This window comes from Symphalangus syndactylus, chromosome 6, assembly GCF_028878055.3.
Source record: "Symphalangus syndactylus isolate Jambi chromosome 6, NHGRI_mSymSyn1-v2.1_pri, whole genome shotgun sequence".
Classification (NCBI taxonomy): domain Eukaryota; kingdom Metazoa; phylum Chordata; class Mammalia; order Primates; family Hylobatidae; genus Symphalangus; species Symphalangus syndactylus.
In genome coordinates this window covers 11632660-11653299 of record NC_072428.2, presented here as the reverse complement: position 1 = coordinate 11653299, position 20640 = coordinate 11632660, and the positions used below count along the sequence as shown (strand labels likewise).

At 50.1% G+C, this 20640-nt stretch overlaps 1 protein-coding gene across 7 annotated transcripts in view; it reads left to right on the top strand.

Annotated features, from left to right (window-relative positions):
• PRDM11 (PR/SET domain 11) overlaps window positions 1-20640 on the top strand; it is a 132748-nt gene that overhangs the window by 67379 nt on the left and 44729 nt on the right. For 5 of the 7 annotated variants that reach the window (XM_055281826.2, XM_063641826.1, XM_055281825.2 and 2 more), the window contains exons 2-4: window positions 12106-12230; window positions 12591-12694; window positions 13203-13465. In XM_055281826.2, the coding sequence (XP_055137801.1) occupies window positions 12112-12230; window positions 12591-12694; window positions 13203-13465 (486 nt within the window). In that variant the 5' untranslated portion in view covers window positions 12106-12111. Of the gene's footprint in view, window positions 1-11185; window positions 11513-12105; window positions 12231-12590; window positions 12695-13202; window positions 13466-20640 lie in introns of those variants that run through there. The other 2 variants (XM_063641825.1, XM_063641827.1) reach the window with 2 other exon arrangements.

The following is a 20640-nucleotide window of genomic DNA, read 5'->3' as shown; positions in this document are numbered from 1 at the left end:
TAGCTTTCCAATAGTGGAACACTAGGCATAAATGGGTTTTGATATCCCCAGGCCCAGAGAAGTTAAGGAACTCCCCCAGTGTCACACAGATGGTAAATAATGCAGCTGGAAGTTGAATCCAGGCAGCCCAGCACCAGAGTCCATGCTCTTAACCACCATTTTCTGCTGCCTCTCCGATGATGTGTTCTCTTCCTAACTTTGGTTTTGTTTTACCACCAAATGAGTAATCCATTCGACAAATGTTTATCGTGTGCCTATCTTGCACCAGGCACTGTTCTAGTTGCAGGGGATACAGCAGTGAACAAAACAGAGAAATATCTCTGCCTTCCTGGAGTTGACATTCTATCTGGGGAGGCAGACAGAAGTGCTGCTTAAGTTTGATGGTGACACGCACTCTGGAGAAAAATAAAGCAAGGGGCCAGGCGGGGTGGCTCATGCCTATAATCCCAGCACTTTGGGAGGCTGAGGCGGGCAAATCACCTGAGATCAGGAGTTTGAGACTAACCTGGCCAACATGGCAAAACTCCGTCTCTACTAAAAATACAAAAATTAGCCAGGCGTGGTGATAGGCACCTGTAATCCCAGCTACTAGGAAGGCTGAGGCAAGAGAATCACTTGAACCCAGGAGGCAGAGGTTGCAGTGAGCTGAGATCACGCCACTGCACTCCAGCCTGGGTGACAGAACAAGACGACTGTCTCAAAAAAAAAAAAAAAAAAAAATCCAGCAAAGAAGGAGTGGTACTAAGCATCAGGGAGTTGCAGTATCATATAGGGAAGCCAGAGAAAGTAACATTGAGTGAGTGCCTAGAGGGAGTAGGGGAGCAAGCTACATAGGTATAAGGCAGAAGAGCATCCTAGGCAGAGGGAACAGCCAGTGCTAAGGCTTATGTTGGAGGCAGAGCAGGGCAGCCCCTGTGGCTGTGATGGGGTGTGGGGAGTGGGAAGGGAGGAAATCTCAGAGGGAGTGGAACAGACTGTGTCAGGCCAGCACACTGCTGAAGAGCTTTGGTGTTTGCATTGCATGAGATGGGGCACCATGGGGGTTTTGAGTGGAGGGCAGGGGGCACTTGACCTGCCTTATGTTATAACAGGTACACCCTGACTGTGGGTGGGGAATGGACAGTAGGGGTAGAGTGGAAGGAGGGACACGAGTCAGGCTGTCTCTGAAGCCATTCCAGGAAGAGGGAGTAGTGGCTTAGAGCTGGGTGGCAGCCATGGAGGAGGGGGTTAGGTTTCTTCCATGGCTTCCTTCTTTGAAACTGCTCACTGTCTGTTGTGTGGCTGTGCTTTGTGGTATTTAACCAACCATCCCATCCCCCTCCATGGGTACATTAGTTGTTTCCAGTCTTTTGCTATCCCAGACAGTGCTGCAAGGAATACTGTTGCACAGATGTCTTGGAGAAATTCCTAGAAGTTGTTGTAGGATTGAAGGTTATAGGCTTTTTTTTTTTTTTTTTGAGATGGAGTCTTGCTCTGTCACCCAGGCTCAAGTGCAGTATTGCAATCTAGGCTCACTGCAAACTCCACCTCCTGGGTTCAAGCAATTCTCATGCCTCAGCCTCCTGAGTAGCTGGAATTACAGGCACCCACCACCATGCCCAGCTAATTGCTGTATTTTTAGTAGAGACAGGGTTTTGCCATGTTAGCCAGGCTGGTCTTGAACTCCTGACCTCAGGTGATTCACCCACCTCAGCCTCCCAAAGTGCTGGGATTACAGGCATGAGCCACCGCACCCAGCTGGTTATGTGGATTTTTTAAAGTTCCCCAGTGCCAAATTGCTCTCCCTGATGCTACTAGTTTACACTCCCACCGTCAATGCTTTGGAGAGAATGCCCAGGATGTCACTTCAGTGCAGATCTTGGGCTTAAGGGAGAGGGGTGGCTGGTGGTGAGATGGTGTGGCCCCACCCTGTTTGCCCCTTTGTAGGCCGAGGCACCGTCAAGGCGGATGCTTTGCAGAGGCACAGGCAGAGTGCTGGGCCCAGCTGGAATGGGCCTGGGGATAGATGGGATCTGCCCCTTTGATAGGGCAGTGTCCCATTGAGGATGGCTCATGGCTGCAGGTGACAGAAACCCTGTTGCAGACAGGCCCGGGCAATAAAGCAGTGTAAGAGGAAGTGCAGAGGTAGCGTGGATTTCAGGACCTGTTGGTTCAGCACCTCAACCATGTCAGTTCCAGTTTCCGTCTCTGAGATGGTTCCCAACACCAGCCCCTTCTTGGATTCTCCAACCCAACTGGGGGGGGCAACAATTCAATTCAATTCGATTCTGCAACTAACTGTCTAGAGCTGGTGCAGACCCCACAAGATAAGAGCTCAGTTACACAAGACTGCCCTCAATTCAGACACTGGTCATAAGTCCCAGGGGACTTGTACCTCTGACCAACATAAATCCAGGGCTCCTACAAACCCCTTCCTCAGGTGTGATAATTCACTTGAATAACTCACAAAGCTCAGGAAAGTGCTTTACTTACTATTACTGGTTTACATAAAGGCTACAACTCAGGAACGGCCAGATGGAAGAGCTGCGAGGGGCAAGGTGTAGGGGAAGGGACCTGGAGCTTCCATGTTCTCTCTGGACCTCCACCCTTCCAGCACCTTGCTGTGTTCACTAATCCAGAAGTTTTCTAAATCTCCTTCAAGAGTCTTCACAGAGCTTCATCTCCAGCCCCTCTTCTCCTTGCCAGAGGCCAGTGGGTGGGACTGAAAGTTCCAACCTTCCAATCACGTGTTCTTTTTGGTGACTCAGCCTCATCCTGAAGCTATCTGGGGGGTCCCACCCATCTTATTAGCATAAACTCAGGTATGATCCGGTGGGGCTCCTTTTGAAGCACCAGAGACACTCCTATAACCCAGGAAATTCCAAGGGTTTTAGGAGCTGTGTTTTATTAGCCAGGAACCAGGGACAAAGATCAAATATAGTCAACCCTTCCTATCCATGGGCATCCATGGATTCAACCAGCCATGGCTCAACAGACTTTCTCCTTGTCATTATTCCCTAAATGATACAGTATAGCAGTGATTTACATAGCATTAACATTGTATAAGGCATTATAAGTAATCTAGAGATGATTTAAAGTATATGGGAGGATATCCAAAGGTTATGTGCATATACTATGCTATTTTATATCCAGGACTTGAGCATCCTTGGACTTTGGTATCAGAGAGGGTCCTGGAACCAGTTCCCCTCAGATACCAGGGTGCAAACAAATGTGTATTTCTTGTCGTACCACCCTGTCCCCCTGCTCTGAGGAACTCGCTTCGTGCTGAAGATGCTTCCTGCTGGGGTCCTCTGCGGGACGTGGCTCCCATTTGCAACAATGGCTGTGTGCTTTCTCCTTCAAGTCATGAAATAAAAGCCCTTCCCTTCCCTTTGATTTGGCCAAAATAAGTAAAATGTCTGATTTTGGAGGGAAATGTCATGTGCTGATTAAAGGCCAGGTTCCTGATCCAGTCATTGAGGAGGGAGGTGGCATTGCTAAAATTGGCTTAGATGAACCTGAACCCAGCCCTGGTGCTGGGCAAAGGCTGGGCGTCTCTGAATCTCACTCAGTAGGCCCTGTAAGGGAGGTGTGGCACCTGAACAAAGTCCAACTTCCAGTGGGGAGTAATGAGGTAACGGACACCATAGAAGCCACCAGCAGTATCCACTGTGAGAAGCAAACACATAAAAAAGTTCTGGCTGGGCACGGTAGCTCACGCCTGTAACCCCAGCACTTTAGGAGTCCGAGGCAGGTGAATCACCTGAGGTCAGGAGTTCAAGACCAACCTGGCCAACATGATGAAACCCTGTCTCTACTAAAAATCAAAAAATTAGCCGGGCGTGGTGGCGCATGGCTGTAATCCCAGCTACTCGGGAGGCTGAAGCAGGAGAATCGCTTGAACCCGGGAGGCGGAGGTTGCAGTGAGCTGAGATCACGCCACTGCACTCCATCCTGGGCAACAAGAGAGAAACACTGCGTCAAAAAAAAAAAAAAAGTTCTGCAGGAGGGACCGCCTTGGGAGAATGTGTTCCACCAGCCCTGGCCAGCTATACCCGTGATGCTTAGTGGCGACTGCCCTGTGGGTAAAAGCTCAAAACCTCCTTTTCCATGACCCCAGTAGGAGCCTCCACTGGCTGGACCCCAGTTCCTGCTGCTGCAAAATCAGGGACTGGACAGGGTTAGAGGTCGCCATATGGGAGTTCCTTGCCCTTAGGGGGCTCCAGCAGATGGTTTTCCTTCATGTTTATTAACATATATACATTCAGAAAAGTGCACATATTGTAAAAGCTGGCCGAGTATATTTCCACAAACTTATTATACCCATGGGATGAGCACCCAGATGAAGCAATAGAACATGGCCAGCATCTTAGAACTCCCTTTCCTGCCTTTTTCCAGTTATTCCCAAGAATAACCACAAACTTCACCTCTAACACCATAGTTGTGGCTGATTGGTTTTTTTGGTAACTCTGTTTAAATTGAATCATACAGCACGAGTCTGTACTCTTTGGGGGTCTCCTTTCTTGGCATTATCACTCATCCAGATTATAGCATGTAGAAGTAGTTTGTCTATTCTCATTTCTGCATAGTATTCCATCCACTGAATTTAGTGAATATTGTACAGTATCCTATGATCAGGCAGGACAAGTGAACAAACATGTCAAATTTCTTTGCTTTTGCTTAGGATGACGGCCGCTAACCAGTGTGTTAATTCTGCTTATCATGTACCCTGTGCGTATACGAAGAACTAGGAAGATGAATTAATTATTACCTAATGCATGCAGTCTTTTTAGTAGACATGATCTTCCAAAATGGGAATCCTAAACAAAAATAAAAACAGGTATGCTTCAGGTAGAGATATGGGGGTCCTTACTGAATGATTGATTCATTGAGTCATTGATTCATTCGTTCCTCAAATATGCATCAAGCGCCACTTGTGTGCCTGACACTCAGTCTCTAATCTGGATTCCTCCTTTCTCCTAACCAATTGGCAGGATCTCAGCATCTAATGACAAGTGGGTAAAGGTCATTGGAATTATCTTCTTTAGCAATTTCTAAACTAAATGATTATGAAGAGGTCCTCTAAAGAATATTTAAGTGACTATTTTTCAGAAGCAAAAAGAAGAAAATAGAAATACACAACCCTCCTCCTGAACTAACCACTAGTGATACCTTAAAATATATCCTCCCAGACCCATGTGTACAGATCTGCATCATTATGTATAGACTTTAGGTGGAATTATTTTGTACACCTGTGTAGTGTGGGAAATTAAAAGTGTTTTAATGGAATTATTTTGTATCTATCTTTTCATAGGCTTTCATTAACAAAATCCTTGTTTTTTAGAGCAGGTTTAGGTTCACAGCAAAACTGAGCAGAAACTAGAGTTCCCCATACACCCTGCCCCCACACACATCCAGCTTCCCGGGTTATTAACATCCCACACCAAAGTGGAACATTTGTTACAATTGATCAACCTCCATTGAAACATCGTTATCAGTCGGCGCGGTGGCTCACGCCTGTAATCCCAGCACTTGAAACATCGTTATCAACCAAAGTCCATAGTTTACATTAGGGTTCACTCATGGTGTTGTACCTTCTGTGGGTTTTGAAAAATGTACAATGACATGTGCCTTCCATTGTAGTATCATACAGAGTAATTTTACTGCCTAAAAATCCTCTGTATTCCACCTATTTGTTCCTCTCTCCCCCTAACCCCTGCCAACCTCTGGTCTTTTTGCAGCCTTCATGATTTTGCCTTTTCCAGAATGTCATATTGTTGGAATCATACAGTATGTAGCCTTTTCAGGTTGGCGTCTTTCACATAATAACTTGCATTATCATTTAGCAACATGTTGAACATGTGTTTTCATGTCAATAAATGTTCCTCTACAGCACTGTTAATTGCTGTCTAATATTTCATTGTATGCTAATATTTCATTGTGATATAGCATAGCAATTTCCCCCATTTTGGAGGTTTAAATTCTTTCTTATTTTTTGCTTTTAAAAATAATACTGCAGAAGACAGCTTTGTAGGTAAATCTTTGCATGCAATTTAAATGCATCCTTAGGATACATTCCTGGATGTGGGCTTGCTCCCACAAAGGGTTTACTCACTTTGAGGATTTTGATACATGTGCCAAATTACCCTCCAGAAAGGTTACACCAATTTACACTCCAACCAGTGGGATATGAAGTACTAATTTCCCCTACACTCTTGCCAACTCTGAATAACATCAAGATTTTTCATCTTTGCCAATTTATTAGAGGAGAAATGATGTTTATTTGTTTTAATTTATATTTATTTGAGTATTAATGTCTTCATGGTTTTCCTTAAAGCATATTAGCCATCTGTTGGTCTTTGCAGATGGCTTGTTCATGTTTTCTTTTTATCCATTTTTTTTTCTATTGAGGTAAGCATCTTCAGAGCATATATTTATAAAAAGTGTTTATTAGGGGTATTCACTGCTTGTAAAGGCCCTCTTCTAATGTCAAAAAATTTTTGGCCGAGTGTGGTAGCTCATGCCTGTAATCCCAGCATGGATCCCAGGGCAGATCACCTGAGGTCAGGAGTTCGAGACCAGTCTGGCCAACATGGTGAAACCCTGTCTCTACTAAAAAAAATACAAAAAATTAGGCAGGTGTGGTGGCAGGTACCTGTAATCCCAGTTATTCGGGAGGCTGAGACAGGAGAATCGCTTGAACCCAGGAGGCAGAAGTTGCAGTGAGCCGAGATCGCGCCATTGCACTCCAGCCTGATCGACAGAGCGAGACTCAATCTAAAAAAAAGAAATTTTACCACCAGGTGCACATCTGATGTCTGTTATACTTTTAAATATTAATAAAATGAATGATAATATTTATAGGGTACTTATGATAGGACAGGCATTATGCTGTGTTAAACAGCCCTATGAGACAGGTTCTGATACCAGTCCCACAGGGCAGATGGGGAAACCAGGTAGGCGTGGTTCATGCATTTTCTCAAGGTTACACAGTTTGTGAGTGGCTGTGCTGGTGTCAATTGATTAACAAAATACATGGTGACATAAGGTTTCTATGAATTCAATAACACTCTTAAATACATTTATCTTTTGTGTTCATCACAAAAGTATTTATTTGCAAATCTGTCTTATACATATAAGTTTGAGGCATGTATTCATGTTCTCTATAGGCATGCTTGCTGAGAATATAAACTCAATAACTCCCTCTAATAATTCCAAACCCTTGCCCACCTCCCACATGGTATACTGTTAAGGACTATGAGTTGGACCTTTTATTTTACAGGAAAGAGAAACTGAGGGCAAGGCAGGAACTTTGTCAGGGTCACCTAAAAAATTTACAGCACAGCCAGAACTGAGACCCAGGGCTTGGGATTCCCAGCCCAAGTCAAGGTCAGCATGGGGCTTGGGCCAGCACCCTAACCTCATGTCTTTTTGGTATCGATGGGAACAACAGAGATGCTGTGGTAGGTACGAGAGTAAACCTTCTAGATTCTCATGGTGCCAGCCTCTAGGGAAACCAAGTGGGCACAGATCCCCAGTCTCCTGGCTACACTGGCTCCTGGGCATTCCAGGATCCTGGCACCCTGCCAAGGGTGAAAACAGAGCTGCAGGCTCCTGGGCTGCATTCTGCCCCCTTCTTTTGGGTTTGCAGCTCACTGCTGGGTTTGCAACACGCCTAATCTCTGCATGTGCAGACTTAGAGGAGCCAGCTGAGAGGGAGCATTGCCAGCAGCTTGGAATCCTCCATGAAGCCTGCCGACCACCCTTCCCCCAAGCCTTTTGCCGGGCAGGTAGGACTAGAGCATTCTTCAGAAGAGGCAACGGGGGCTTTTCCTGGGCCAGGCCTTGGAGTGTCTGCTGAGATGGACTCAGTGAAGGACACCAGCCCATGTTCTCCCTCTCTCTCTCTCTCCCCAGTGGAAGTTCATTTGGTCCTGCCACATCCCATCTTCTCCCTCCCTGTCCCTATGGCTTTTATCACAAGCACAGAAAGTCTGTCTATGTCAAAGTAGAGATGTCTATGGGCCACTTGAGAGTTGGAATGCACATTAGTCCTTTGAGGCTTGATCCTGGTTCTCCGAGCAGCCAGCTCCAAGAGTAGAAAGAAATTATTTGTGCATATAGTCAATAAATAGGTGTCAGATAATAAGGACTCAGTAACTCATTATATTTCCCTTTATGCTTTGGCTGCCAGGAGGCTCAGAATTGAATGAAGAACTCGATCACTAACCCTTTTACAACAGATTCCTGGCATAACCAACACCCCTCTTTCTCCATGAGGCTTCTAACACTGTCTCTGGTTGTTTCTTAACTGTCCTGTTTAGTATGTGTTTGTTTTATAAAACATTGCAAATCTTTCATGTGGTGAAGGTGGGATGTGAGAGGTAGGACAAAAAAGCAAATGGCCCATAACTGTCTCTACTTTGAGATACAAAGTAATGCTTTGCCCACAGGGGGTGGTTTGCTGGGAATGATTTAAGACAGGAAAACGTTTATATGCCTCGGTCCTTCTCTTTCAATCTCCCTTCCCCTCCCCATCTTCTCTTTTCCCTCTCCTCTCCTCCTTCTCTCCCTGTCTTACCCTCTGTCCTTTATTCTCTTACTATTGCCTATCCTCCCTCCAAACCCCTCCCGCATCCCTCTGTGCCCTCCTCATTTATTCCTAATGGGGACCACCTCCACCTGGCAAGTATCAGTATTTCCATTTTGCAAAAGAAGACACTAAGGCCCTAGAGAATGTAAGTGACGTGCCATGGCCACACAGATTATCCTCCCCAACTGATTGTCAGAATCAGGCTCTGAGTCTCATGAGTCTAATTCCATCCTACCCCCTAGTGCTCCATCCTACCCCCCAGTGCACCTCTGCACCCTTCAGTGCCTACCCTGCCAGCATCTCTCACTACCTGCTCTGCCTGGCAGAGATCACTGGAAGAGAGCTCCAGAGGGAATCAAACCCCCACCCTGTTTTTCCTGCTGAGGTCTCTTTCAGGGGTGAGATTCCCAATGGGACCAGTGGGACACATCAGAGGGGCCAGTGAGATATGAAGAGGGACATTTGGTGAATATTTACTGAGAATATGCTGTGTGCTGGGCAAAGTGGAGAGTCTGCCAAGCAAGGTTCTCAGGATGCAAAATTGGAAGAGGTTCTCACTCTCAGGTGCCAGTCCTGCAAGCGTATGACCCTCAGAGTGAAAGCCTCCTAGTGCCTGGCTTGTCTTTCCCTAGTCTTGGCCCTGGTGCCACGCACTGTTACAGGTGCTGGCAGTTCAATGCTGGCCTGCACCCTGCCCTCGGGGAGCTCACAGTCTATTAAGGGAAACAGATATTAATCAAGTAATCCTGCTAACAAAAGATGGTTATACATGTCACACTGCCATGAAGTGTGACATGGGGCTAGGAGAGGGTGTTTTTGGTGGCAGTTGGAGGGAGGCAGTGAGGTCTGAAGTCTGGATAGGAGTTCCCCAGGTGTTCTGCAGGCTAGGACACAGCAAGTTCACAGGCCCCATGGCAGGATGGAGAATGGCATACAGGTGGGGCTTGTGGAGGGCAGAGGGGCCAGAGCAAGGGAGCCCCATGCAAAGCAGTCCTCAGCAGTCTGTTCCAATAAAGCGTCAGAGTTTCCAAATGACTGACTTAAAAAAAATAAATCCAAGCCAATGGAGAGAATTCAAAGCCACCCCTTAATGATGTCACTAGCACTCATCTTCCTGATCAGCATTCTTTAGTGGGATGTGCAGAGACTGGCCCCTCCACACTCGTCTGTGTCCATGGAATACAGCTACGTCTGTGATAGAATCTATTATTAGCCACATTTTCTAGATGAAGAAATGAGAACACGGAGAAGTTAGATAACCTGCTGTATTAGTCATCTCAGGCTGCCATGACAAAATACCGTAGATGGGGGCGCTTAAACAACAGCCATTTATTTCTCACGGTTTTAGAGCCGAGGAACTTCAAGATCAGAATGCCAGCCTATTGGTTCCTGGTGGCGGCACTCCGCCTTGTGGATGGCTGCCTTCTGGATGTGTCCTCATGGTGGAGAGGGCCCTGGTGTCTCTTCCTCTCCTTATAAGGGCACCTAACCCTTATGACCTCAATTAATCTTGATCACCTCCTCACAGCCCCATCTGCAAATAGATACTCTGGGGCTGAGGGCTTCAACATATGAAGGGGAGTGGGGTGCATAACACCTGCCTAGGATCACACCGCCCATCAGTGGGATTTGAACTCAGGAAGTGCCTGTCCAGTGCCCAGGCACCTAACCACTGAGGCTCCACCCCAGGATGTATGGTGGGGGGTACTACCCATCCCAGTGAGAGTTCCTCAGGGCAGCAGGTGTTCTGGGATCCTTCACAAATCCACAGGGCCTTGCTCCCACCTGGCATCTGGACTTCTGAGCTGGGACCTGAACCCACTTAAGGGTGATCCCAGCGATTGTTCGGTAGAGGACTGGACTGAGGATACTGCATGGTGAAGCCAACTTGAAACACTTGAATCTGGGGGTTCAGCCAGTTTCCAATTTACTGAGCAGCCATCGGGCGTGGTCTGCATGACCTTGGGCAAGTTGCTTGACATCTTCCAGGCCCCAATTCCTGCGCCCTCACAGGTGGCAGGGGGCCATCCCACAGGCTTTGAGGTCAGTCGAGCACCCAGCGGGGAGTCCCTGGCATAACGCAGCCAGGAGGCAGTAGAATGGCAGGCGCCCCGGGCGGTGCAGGTGCGGCCGCGGCTGAGCGAGCGGGTGTTCGGTGTCCGCACCGGTGGCAGCGCAGGCCCTGTCGTTGCCGCCACACCAAGGCAGCTCGGAGGCTGGGGGACACCCGCCTGGCCTCCACGGCCCTGGCGCCCGGGGCCGAGTGCGAGCCGGGCCCCGTGGGAGGCCCTGGAATGCGTCCACCGCCCGACCGGGAGCGACCCCCCGCGGCGCCCTCTCCCGCCGCCCCGCCCGGGCGCCCGCTTCCTCCCGCTCCCTGCGCGCCCCCCTCCCGGCCGCCAGCCAACTGCGTGCCCCCGGGGCCGGCAAGAAGCCACATGCCCCCGCAAGGAATGCCGGGCCCGGCGGGCGGGGGGCGGGCGCTGGGCAGGGCCGGGCGGGTCGGGCCGGGCAGGGAGCTCCCCGCCGGGAAGGCTGGCGAGAGAGGGAGAGCCCACCCGCGCCCGCCCCGGCCGCAGCGCACGCCGGCCCGAATCGGGGCGGCCACGGGGCAGCCCTCCCCTTCCCCACCGCGCGCCCCCGGCCCCTCTGGCTCGGAGGAGGGGGCAGGCCGTCACGTTTCCCCACACCCCTCCCAGTCGCCGCCGCCGGCTTTGGGGCCCCGGTGGGGAGCAGGGGGCTGATTAGCCGAGGAGCAGGGGTGTGGCCAGCGGGGCCCCGGGTAGTGAGTCACACACGCCGCTCGCCCAGTCCCGGGGCCCAGCGCGGTCCCAGCCCCAGCTGCGTGCCACCCTGGCCCCGAAGAGTGTCCCCGGGCTTGGCATGAGGACCCCGGGGTGCCGAGGGAGGGGCTGAAGCCCGGCGCGGTGGTGGAGGGCGGTAAGCGGCGGGCTGGGGAGTGTCCCCTTGAGAGAGTGGGGTGGGGCTGGAGCCCTGGCTGGCCCTCGCCAGCGCCCCCAGGCCCTGCCTGTACCTGCTCCGAGTTGGCAAAGGGGCCTGGCTGCGCTCCCAGCAGTCCCAGGGTGAGGGGATGCCCTGCCAGGCGCTGAGGGCCCATTCGGTCCGCCCACTACCCCTTGGCCCAAGTGGGGCTTGAGTTGGGAACCCTCCCTTCTCCCCTTTGCAGTTTTGCGCCCAGGCTCATGTGGGATCCTCCTGCCCTTTGCCCTTTGGTCTGGGGGTCCAGGCTGTGCTTCCCAGCGCAGCCTCCTGGCCTGAGCTGCTCTAGGCCCCTGACCCCATGGGGCTGGTGGCTCCAGTCGTCCCCAGGACCAGCCCAGGATAGAAATGGCATTTCCTCTTGGCCGGGCTACAGCTGTTTTTGTTGTCTGTGTTCTCAAGTGCTTCCTCTGGGGATGGCAGGGAGGGTAACCAGACTCCGCGAGACCCCCACTTGCCCTCTCCGCCACTCACTCCTCTTCCCCTGTTTCTTTGATCTTCTTCCTGTGCTGGTCCCACCTCCCGCGTCCCAGGACAGAATGACCGAGAACATGAAGGAGTGCTTGGCCCAGACCAATGCAGCCGTGGGGGATATGGTGACGGTGGTGAAGACGGAGGTCTGCTCACCACTCCGAGACCAGGAGTATGGCCAGCCCTGGTGAGGCCCCTGTGTGGGAACCGGAGAGGGAGAAGTGGGAGTGGGAGGTGCCTGGGCTGGGTTGGTTGGGAACCCTGGGAAACGTTCTCACTCCTTGCCCACCTTCCCTAACCCTGCTCCCGGCAGCTCCTGGGCGCAGGCTCTAGAAAAATCCAAGCAGTGGCCTAGGGAGGTCTGTGCTCGTATCTCGATCCTCCAGTTTTTCTACCACCTCCTGCACTAAACAGCAGGCCGGCTGGGACTCCTCTGCCCACCCCACATCTTCTCGGTCTTCTGGCCAGGTCCCCAGCTTTTGTCCCCACTGGGCTGTCACTCTCTGATGACTTCTTTGCTTTCTTTGCGGGCCTCTGCCCTGGCCAGCTCTAGGAGACCAGACTCCTCGCCCATGGAAGTTGAGCCCAAGAAACTGAAGGGGAAGCGCGACCTCATCATGCCCAAAAGCTTCCAGCAAGTGGACTTCTGGTGTAAGTGGAGCTTGGGGCTCTAGGCTGCTCCTCCCTTCACCCCCATCACCCCATTCCTGGCTAGGGAATTCGCAGCAATGCTACTAAGATAGGTCCTCACCTGCGATATACCAGGCCCAGGTCCAGGCCTTGGTTCGTCATCATCATTAGCCATCCAAGTGGCTACTGTTGGCCCCGTTTTGCAGATAGCACACTAAGTCTTGGTGAGGGTTAAGTATCCCGCGCCTCAGGTCCTCTGGCCCAAAGGAGTACAGTTGCACTTGGACTCCAAAGCCATGCTCTTTCTTCCAGTTTTTTTAAACTTGAGACAAAGGGAGCTGCTGGCCTTGATGTAGGCAGGCCTGTTCTTGGAGCCCCCAGGGAGAGTATGGGTTATTGCTACTGATGACCCTGGGGCCTGCAGCTGGCTGTCCATGAGTGGGCCTCCTGTCAGCCCCTCTACCTCCCCCATGGGGGTCTTACCTCCCTGCAACAACTGAGGCCCTCCCTTCTCTTTCCATCCCTCCAGTCTGTGAGTCCTGCCAGGAGTACTTCGTGGATGAATGCCCAAACCATGGCCCCCCGGTGTTTGTGTCTGACACACCGGTGCCCGTGGGCATCCCAGACCGGGCGGCACTCACCATCCCACAGGGCATGGAGGTGGTCAAGGACACTAGTGGAGAGAGTGACGTGCGATGTGTAAACGAGGTCATCCCCAAGGGCCACATCTTCGGCCCCTATGAGGGGCAGATCTCCACCCAGGACAAATCAGCTGGCTTCTTCTCCTGGCTGGTGAGTGTGCCCTCGGCTATTCATGGGAGAGGTTGCCAAGGAACATGGAAGGAAACCACCAGGGGGAGCCATACTGGCCCAGCTTGGCCCCAGAGCTTTTCTACCATCGCTTCTGGACCTGTCGATGATGGATCTTGCTATCGCCTGGCCCCGGCTGAGTGGCTGCAACACTTGGTGTCCAAGGGCAATGCTGAGAGCACCCACCTGGCAGTAGTCAGCAGATCAGGAAATCACCAAGCAGAACTCAGGGCAATTTCCCCATGAATCCTCATGTGTGTGTCTGGTGGACCATTAGGCGGTATTGAGCCAACCGATCTTCCAGAGTGGGTGACTCGGACCTGGCCTTTGGAGATGCAGAGCATGACTTCCCACTTCCAAACCAGTAATATCAGGCTCTGGGCTAGGTGCTGGGGGTAAACCCTTCAACAAGACAGACATGGTTCCTGCCCTCAGGGAGCAGACGATCTGGTAGGAAGACAGGCATTGAACAAGCAAGTACACATGTGATATCAGTTGCAACACAGGGTACTATCGATAGACGGGTTGCAAAGATGAGGAAGAGGGGTTTTCAAGGGTATGAAGAGGAAGGGTTACCAAAGCAACTTTAAGGAATCAAGCTTGAGCTACTAGACAGAGATAGGGGAGTGTGGGGTAATAGAGAAAAGCATTCTAGAGGGTAAGAAGATCCTCATTCACTACAAAAACACTTCTTGAGTATCTCCTTTGTGCCAGGCACTGGGCTAGCCCTGGAAATACAGTGGTGGGCCAGATAAGACAATCAGATAAATCCTGCCTCATGGAGTTCTCTGTGCGAAAGATAGAATTAATCAAAGACTAAGACAAATCCATGTCAAATAATAACTCTGAGGGTGATGGAGAAACAGTGAGGCTGGGAAAAAGTGAACAACCAGGGGAGGTAATATGGGTGGAGGTCAGAGAAGGCTTCCTGCTAGTTGAGCTGTGATTGAAGGAGGTGAATGCCTACCAAGTGAAGATTGGAGAGGTGCATCCAGATGCCTTGAACAGCAAGAGCAAAGGCCCTGTGGCAGGAGAGCATGGTACATCTGAGCTACTGGATGAAGGTCAGTGTGCCTGGAGTGCAGCACACACAGGGGCCTGGAGATGATGGAGGCTTGATTTTGTAGGGTCCAGTGGACCAAATTAGGACATCTGTCCTTTTAAGAATGTAGGAGTTGGGAGAGTGACTTGGTCACATTTATGTTTTGAAAAGATGACTTTGGCTACAGCCTGGAGAACTGATTGAGCTCAGGGGTGCTGGTCAAGAATGGGTACCCCACCTCTTTCCCCATGTAGAGCATGTGGGAGTTCTGTAGTTGGCAATGGTGGAAGACTGGGCTAGGGTTGAGGCAAAGACATGGAGCCAAATGAACTGCTTTGTGAACTGTATCAGAGAGGAGAGCTCTGACTTAGACATAGACTGACTGGCCTAAGGAAGGGAGCAGGAGGTATCAAGGACATCTGCAGTCTCCCAACAGGTCGTTAATGGTGTCTTTCTCTGAGAAATGGAGGAGGCTGGAAGGGGACTGGGTTGAGGAGAAAATCATGATTTGGGTTTGGGACTTGTTGAGTTTGGAGTAACAACAAGATATCCAAGTGGTGATGTCAAGTAGGCAGTTGGATATATGGGTCTGAAGCTTGGAGAAGAGACTTGGAGATGTTGCTTAGTGAGTCAACTGTGCATGGGTGGTCAGTGGGGGAGTGGGGGTGGAGTGCAGAACCTAGGGAGAGTGTGCTGAGTGAAAGGTGGAAAGGCCTGTGACCAAGCTTTGAGGGACTTTAGCAGTTCATGGTCTAGAAGGGGAGCTTGATCCTGCAAAGGAGACAGAGAAGGTTTACAGCCAGAGAGGTAGGAGGGAAACCAGGAGAGTGGGTGACCTGGAAGTCAGGGAAGAAGAGAGGTTCTCCAGGCCACAATGGCTGTCATTGCCGAGTGCTGCTGAGAAACCAACCAGAAAGACTGAAAAGTGTCCCGTGGATTTACTACCAGGGAAGCCATGGGTGACTTTAGCAAGAGCTATTGTAGAAAGCAGTGGGTCTTGACCTGAGGCAATTTTGCAGCCCTGTCTCCTGTCCCCGGACACTGGGCAATGTCTAGAGACCTTTTGGTTGTCACAGCTCAGCATAGGGGTAAGCTGCTGGCATCTAGCAATTGGAGACCAGGATTACTTTAACATTTTACAATGGACAGAATAGTCCCTCATAACAAAGAGTTATCTGCAGAAACCCTGCTGGAGAGTGATGGGGGTGGAACCTGATTAGCATCGAGGTGACCAGGCATAGTCATTTCCTAGAAGTTTGGTTACAGATAAGATCAGAAGTGGAGGAGAAAGATAAGAGTGAGGTGGGAGGGTGTGTGGTCAAGAGAGTTTGTTCATTAGAAAGACTTTAGCATCCTCAAAAAGCCAATGGGAGGGGTTCTGCTGAAGTGCTTGAGTGTAGAGTAGAGATAAGGCATGATTCCTAACCTTTTACATCACCTCACAGGGTTCACATGGAGACACTGGACAAAAAAAGGGGGTGGGTCAGCATCATTTCTGTCCCTACAGGGTTAGCCCAGAGGATTAGAGCAGATAGAGATAGTTAGGTATAGTGGGCCATGTAATGGCCACCCAAAAATGTCCCTGTCCTAATCCCTAGAACTTGTAAATATACTATCTTCATGGCAGAAGGGATTTTTTGCAGATGTGATTAGGTTAAGTATCTTGAGATGGGAGCGATGATCTTGGATTATCTGGGTGGGGCCCAGTGTAATCTCGCATCTTAATAAGACGGAGGTGGGAGGCTTAGAGTCAGAGAGAAAGAGATTGGAGGATGCTGCTCTGCTGGCCTTCAAGATAGAGTAAGGAGCTGGGAGTCAAGGGATGCAGGCAGCTCCTGGAAGCCAGAAAAGGCAAAGAAACACATTAATTCCCAGAGCTTCCCGAAAGAATTTGGCCCTGCCAACACCTTGATTTTAGAACTTCTGACCTCTAGAACTATAAGGTAATACATGTATGTTGTTTTAAGCCACTGTGGTTTTGGCAGTTTATTGGCAGTTTATTACGGGAGCAACAGGAAACTCATATAGGAGGCTTTTGTGTTTGTGGGGGGACATCTACTAAAATGTGCAGGGAGGTGGAGTGAGGTGGCCTGAAATTGAGGAGATCAGAGAAGGTGAGTTCTGCTGGGGATGCGTAGAGTTCATGGTGCCCATGAGGTGCTCAGGGGAGCTGTCCAGAGCACTCTGGTGTTTGTGGCTCTGCAGTAGAGAGATGCTGGGATGACAGGGAAAACCAAGTATATAAATTAATGCAGCTGAAGCCCGGAGAAGGGAGGGCATTTCCTACAGAAAAGGTGCTTGAGGAGGAGAGAAGTGGCATTTCCTTTGGAATATGAGTTTAAGGAATCCTTGGAGGGAGAGGAGTTGAAGAGGCGTGGAGCGGTAGGAGGAGACAGTAGGAAGTCTCCTTGGCCCCCTTGGCAGGAGCAGTCTCATGGGCGGAAGCCAGATTGCCGCGGATTAAGGTGTCAGTGGGAGGTGAGGAGAGGGAACTAGCAAGGGTGCATGGCTTGTTTTAAAAGTCTGGTTGCCCACTGAGCAATTATTATATGCCAGGTGCATACTGGACACCTCTGGCATCTCATACTCATCTTGAAAACAGTCCCTAGGGTGGGGGTTGCTGCCCCTCTTGTTCTGATGAGGAAACACAGGACTCCCATAGCTGGTCCACAGTAGACCTTGGGTTTCTTCAAAGATAGTGTCCCTCCACTATGTGAGGACTTCCCTTATTGGGAGACATTCCTAATGGGGTGGAGCAGTTAATAGCTACACTGAGCCAGTTTTGGTTATGTGTCCAGGTTCAACCTCACATACACAGAGCAACTCCGGAGCACTAGGTCCTGAGCAGGGAGCTCTAGGGATAACTGGGATGCATGAGGTTTGCTCTCTGTTCTTATGGAGCCGGTGGTTCAGTTATGAGGAGCAGGGGCCATGGTGGATAGGAGGGGAGGAAGCTTATTCCCAACCAAGTAATACAGAGGCAGAGTATTGCTTGGTGACCACAGTGCTGCAGAGGGCTGTAGCAGTAGGGAGAGGGAGGTTGGTTTCAACAGGGCAGATTGGAGATGGATCTTGTCTTGAAGGATGGATAGAAGTTCAACAGAGGAAGCCTATGGCTTCACAGCCTATTGGAAAATTGCAGGAGAAAAAATCTAGGACTGTGTCCAGGGAATGGCTATTAGGATCCCTTTCTGCAGCTGCTAGAGTCTGTACCTTGGGACAGCCCAGCCATGGAAAGTTGAGAATCTTTAAAGCAGATGAACTTTCCAAGGTTGGCTGCCTGGCACAGGTCTATGGTGAGAGGAAGGGAGGAATAGAAGGCCCTGGTGTTTGCAACCCGGTTCTAGACTAGCTCCACCAGTCATGAGTAGGCGTGGCCCCAGTTCAGGTGGTGGGACTGGTGGCCTGGAGGTTATTCCCTCTGAGGTTTCTTCCTAGGGCCTTAGCTGCAGCCAGCAGCCAGCAGATGGGCACAGGAAGGCAGTGGTTAGAGGCTGCAAGGCCCTATGGGGGCTTTGACCTTTGGGAACCCAAGAAGTGAGAGACATTGAAGGCCTAGAGCCACCAGATGCTTAAAGTGGCTCAAAAAAAGTTCGTGTGTGTGTGTGTGTGTGTGTGTGTGTGTGTGTGTTGGGCATGGGTTTTTGGCCTCCACTGGGGAAAAGCAGGCGTGAGGAACGGCTCTGCCTGCTCAGCTGATGGGTAGGCCAAATGGTGGGAGAGGACGGGGAAGGTGGGGTGAACAGTGGTGCTGATTTTTGGACCAATATCTGGAAGCCCCATATCCTAAATAAACTGCCCTCATTTGTCAAGTCCTGTCCCAGAGCCATACTGGATATCATCTTCTTTGGACCTTCTGCCTGCCTGCAAAAGTTCTGGCCCCCATTCAGCACAACACGTTTCCTTCCACACTCCCTCAGTATGTGCACTCTACTCTGTAGAAATGATGGTGGTGGTCATGACAAGCATAGCTGTTAATGTTTATTGAGTACTTATTATGTGTCTGGGTCTGTGCTCAGTGCTTTATAGCATAATCTCATCTGATCCTAACAACGCTCCTGTGACATAGGTATTATTCCATCCATTGCACAGCTGAGAAAACTGAGGCCTGGAGAGGATGAGTCATTCTGCACAAAGCTAAACAGCTGGTGAGTCACTGAGCTGGGGTTCAAACTTGTGCAGTCTGACTCCAGAACCTACCCTCTCATTCCACCTCTTGGCCCTCAAGCCTCCCTTACTTAGCACGTCTCTTCTTAACTCCTTGCCTGGGTAGACTCTATTCTACTCATTCTTCCTGCCCAGCACAAGTTCCCTCTTTGTCTTCACTTAACCTCTAGGAAAGCTGGTCTGACTTTGGGCAGAGTGGTACAAGGCATGGGCCTGTGTCATGATGGACCGAATGGCCATTTCCACTCCACAACTCTCCTTCATGGCCTGGCTGACTTGGCAGGAGTTGGACACTCACCTCTGCCTGTCTAGGAAAGACATGCCCCTTCCTCTTCTTTTTCATCCTATTGGAAATTATAAATCCTGTAATTCATTGCCAAGATCACCCAGGCTACCCTCAGACACTGCAGGCCAGGAACCATGCTGCTGGCATGAGGCATTTGGGGGTGCTGTGCAGCCATGTGGTTTGGTAAAGAGGCAGAAGACAGTGGAAACCAACATAGGATTTTTTTGTTTGTTTGTTTGTTTGAGATAGAGTTTTGCTCTCGTTGCCCAGGCTGGAGTGCAGTGGTACGATCTCAGCTCACCGCAACCTCCGCCTCTTGGGTTCAAGCAATTCTTCTGCCTCAGCCTCCCAAGTAGCTGGGATTACAAGCATGCGCCACCACATCAGCTAATTTTGTACTTTTAGTAGAGATGGGGTTTCTCCATGTTGGTCAGGCTGGTCTTGAACTCCCGACCTCCAGTGATCCGCCTGCCTTGGCCTCCCAAAGTGCTGGGATTACAGGCTTGAGCCACCGCACCTGGCCGCCAGCACAGGGTTTCTATGTGAGTTTTTCATTCAGACTTTGGCTTGTTCCAGAAGGGATTTAGGGTAGCCTAGCAGTGTACATAAAATATACCACAATAGCATATTAAAACTTGGAGAGAGAAAGAAGAAAGGAAAACAAGGGTGGACACCCTAAGTGGAGCCATGAATGAAGCTAAAAATGCACACTATAATGACCTCTATCTGCACTTTTAGCTATAAAGGCTCCAAATCTGGCAGCCACTGGGAGAGTAGCTGGTACATTCTGTCCATAATGTGAAAAGGACCAGGGAGCTCCTGAGGAGGTCCGCCCTTCTGGGGGCTGATACTAGACAGATATCCCAGGGGCCCTTATGAAAAGGACACTGTGTGATGGAATTGTCCACTCCATGCGAGGCAGCCTCCCCACCTGCCAGACTGCTACCGTTCTGGGGAGAAGCAGATGTGAAATGGTGTTTTAGTGTTTCCCATTTCAGCTTTTGTAGTAAATTGACGATTTCTTTTAAAACTTGAAATTGGACGTTCCAGAGCTCATGGGACATCCTCCAGAATAGCATCTGAGAGACCCTGAGTGCTTGGCTAGATGAAATAAGCAGACAGTTGCAGTGCCATGACGTGGTGGGGACAGGCAGGTGTTAGCAAGTTCGGGGATGCTCAGAGAAGTGAGGAGTAACAGGTTTGTTCAAGAAAAAAGAAAAGGGGCATTTGAGACAGGGTAGGCGTGCAGTGTGTGAGTATGCATAAGCAGGTGCTTTTCATGCTTGCTTGTTAATTTCTACTCTTTATTTCGAAAGTTGCAAACTCGGTTGAAAAGTTGCAAGAATAGTGTAATGAATACCCTCACACCTGCCTCTAGATTCACCTATTGCTAACACTTTATACCCATTGCTTTATCTCTGTCTCTACACTTACACCACCTACACATGCGCGCGCCGCACACACACACACACACACACACTTTTTTTTTTCTTGAGATGGAGTCTCGCTCTATCACCCAGGCTGGAGTGCAGTGGCATGATCTCAGCTCACTGCAACCTCCATCTCACAGGTTCAAGCAATTTTACCACCCCAGCCTCCCAAGTAGCTGGGGCTACAGGCACACACCACCACGCCTGGTTAATTTTTTGTATTTTAGTAGAG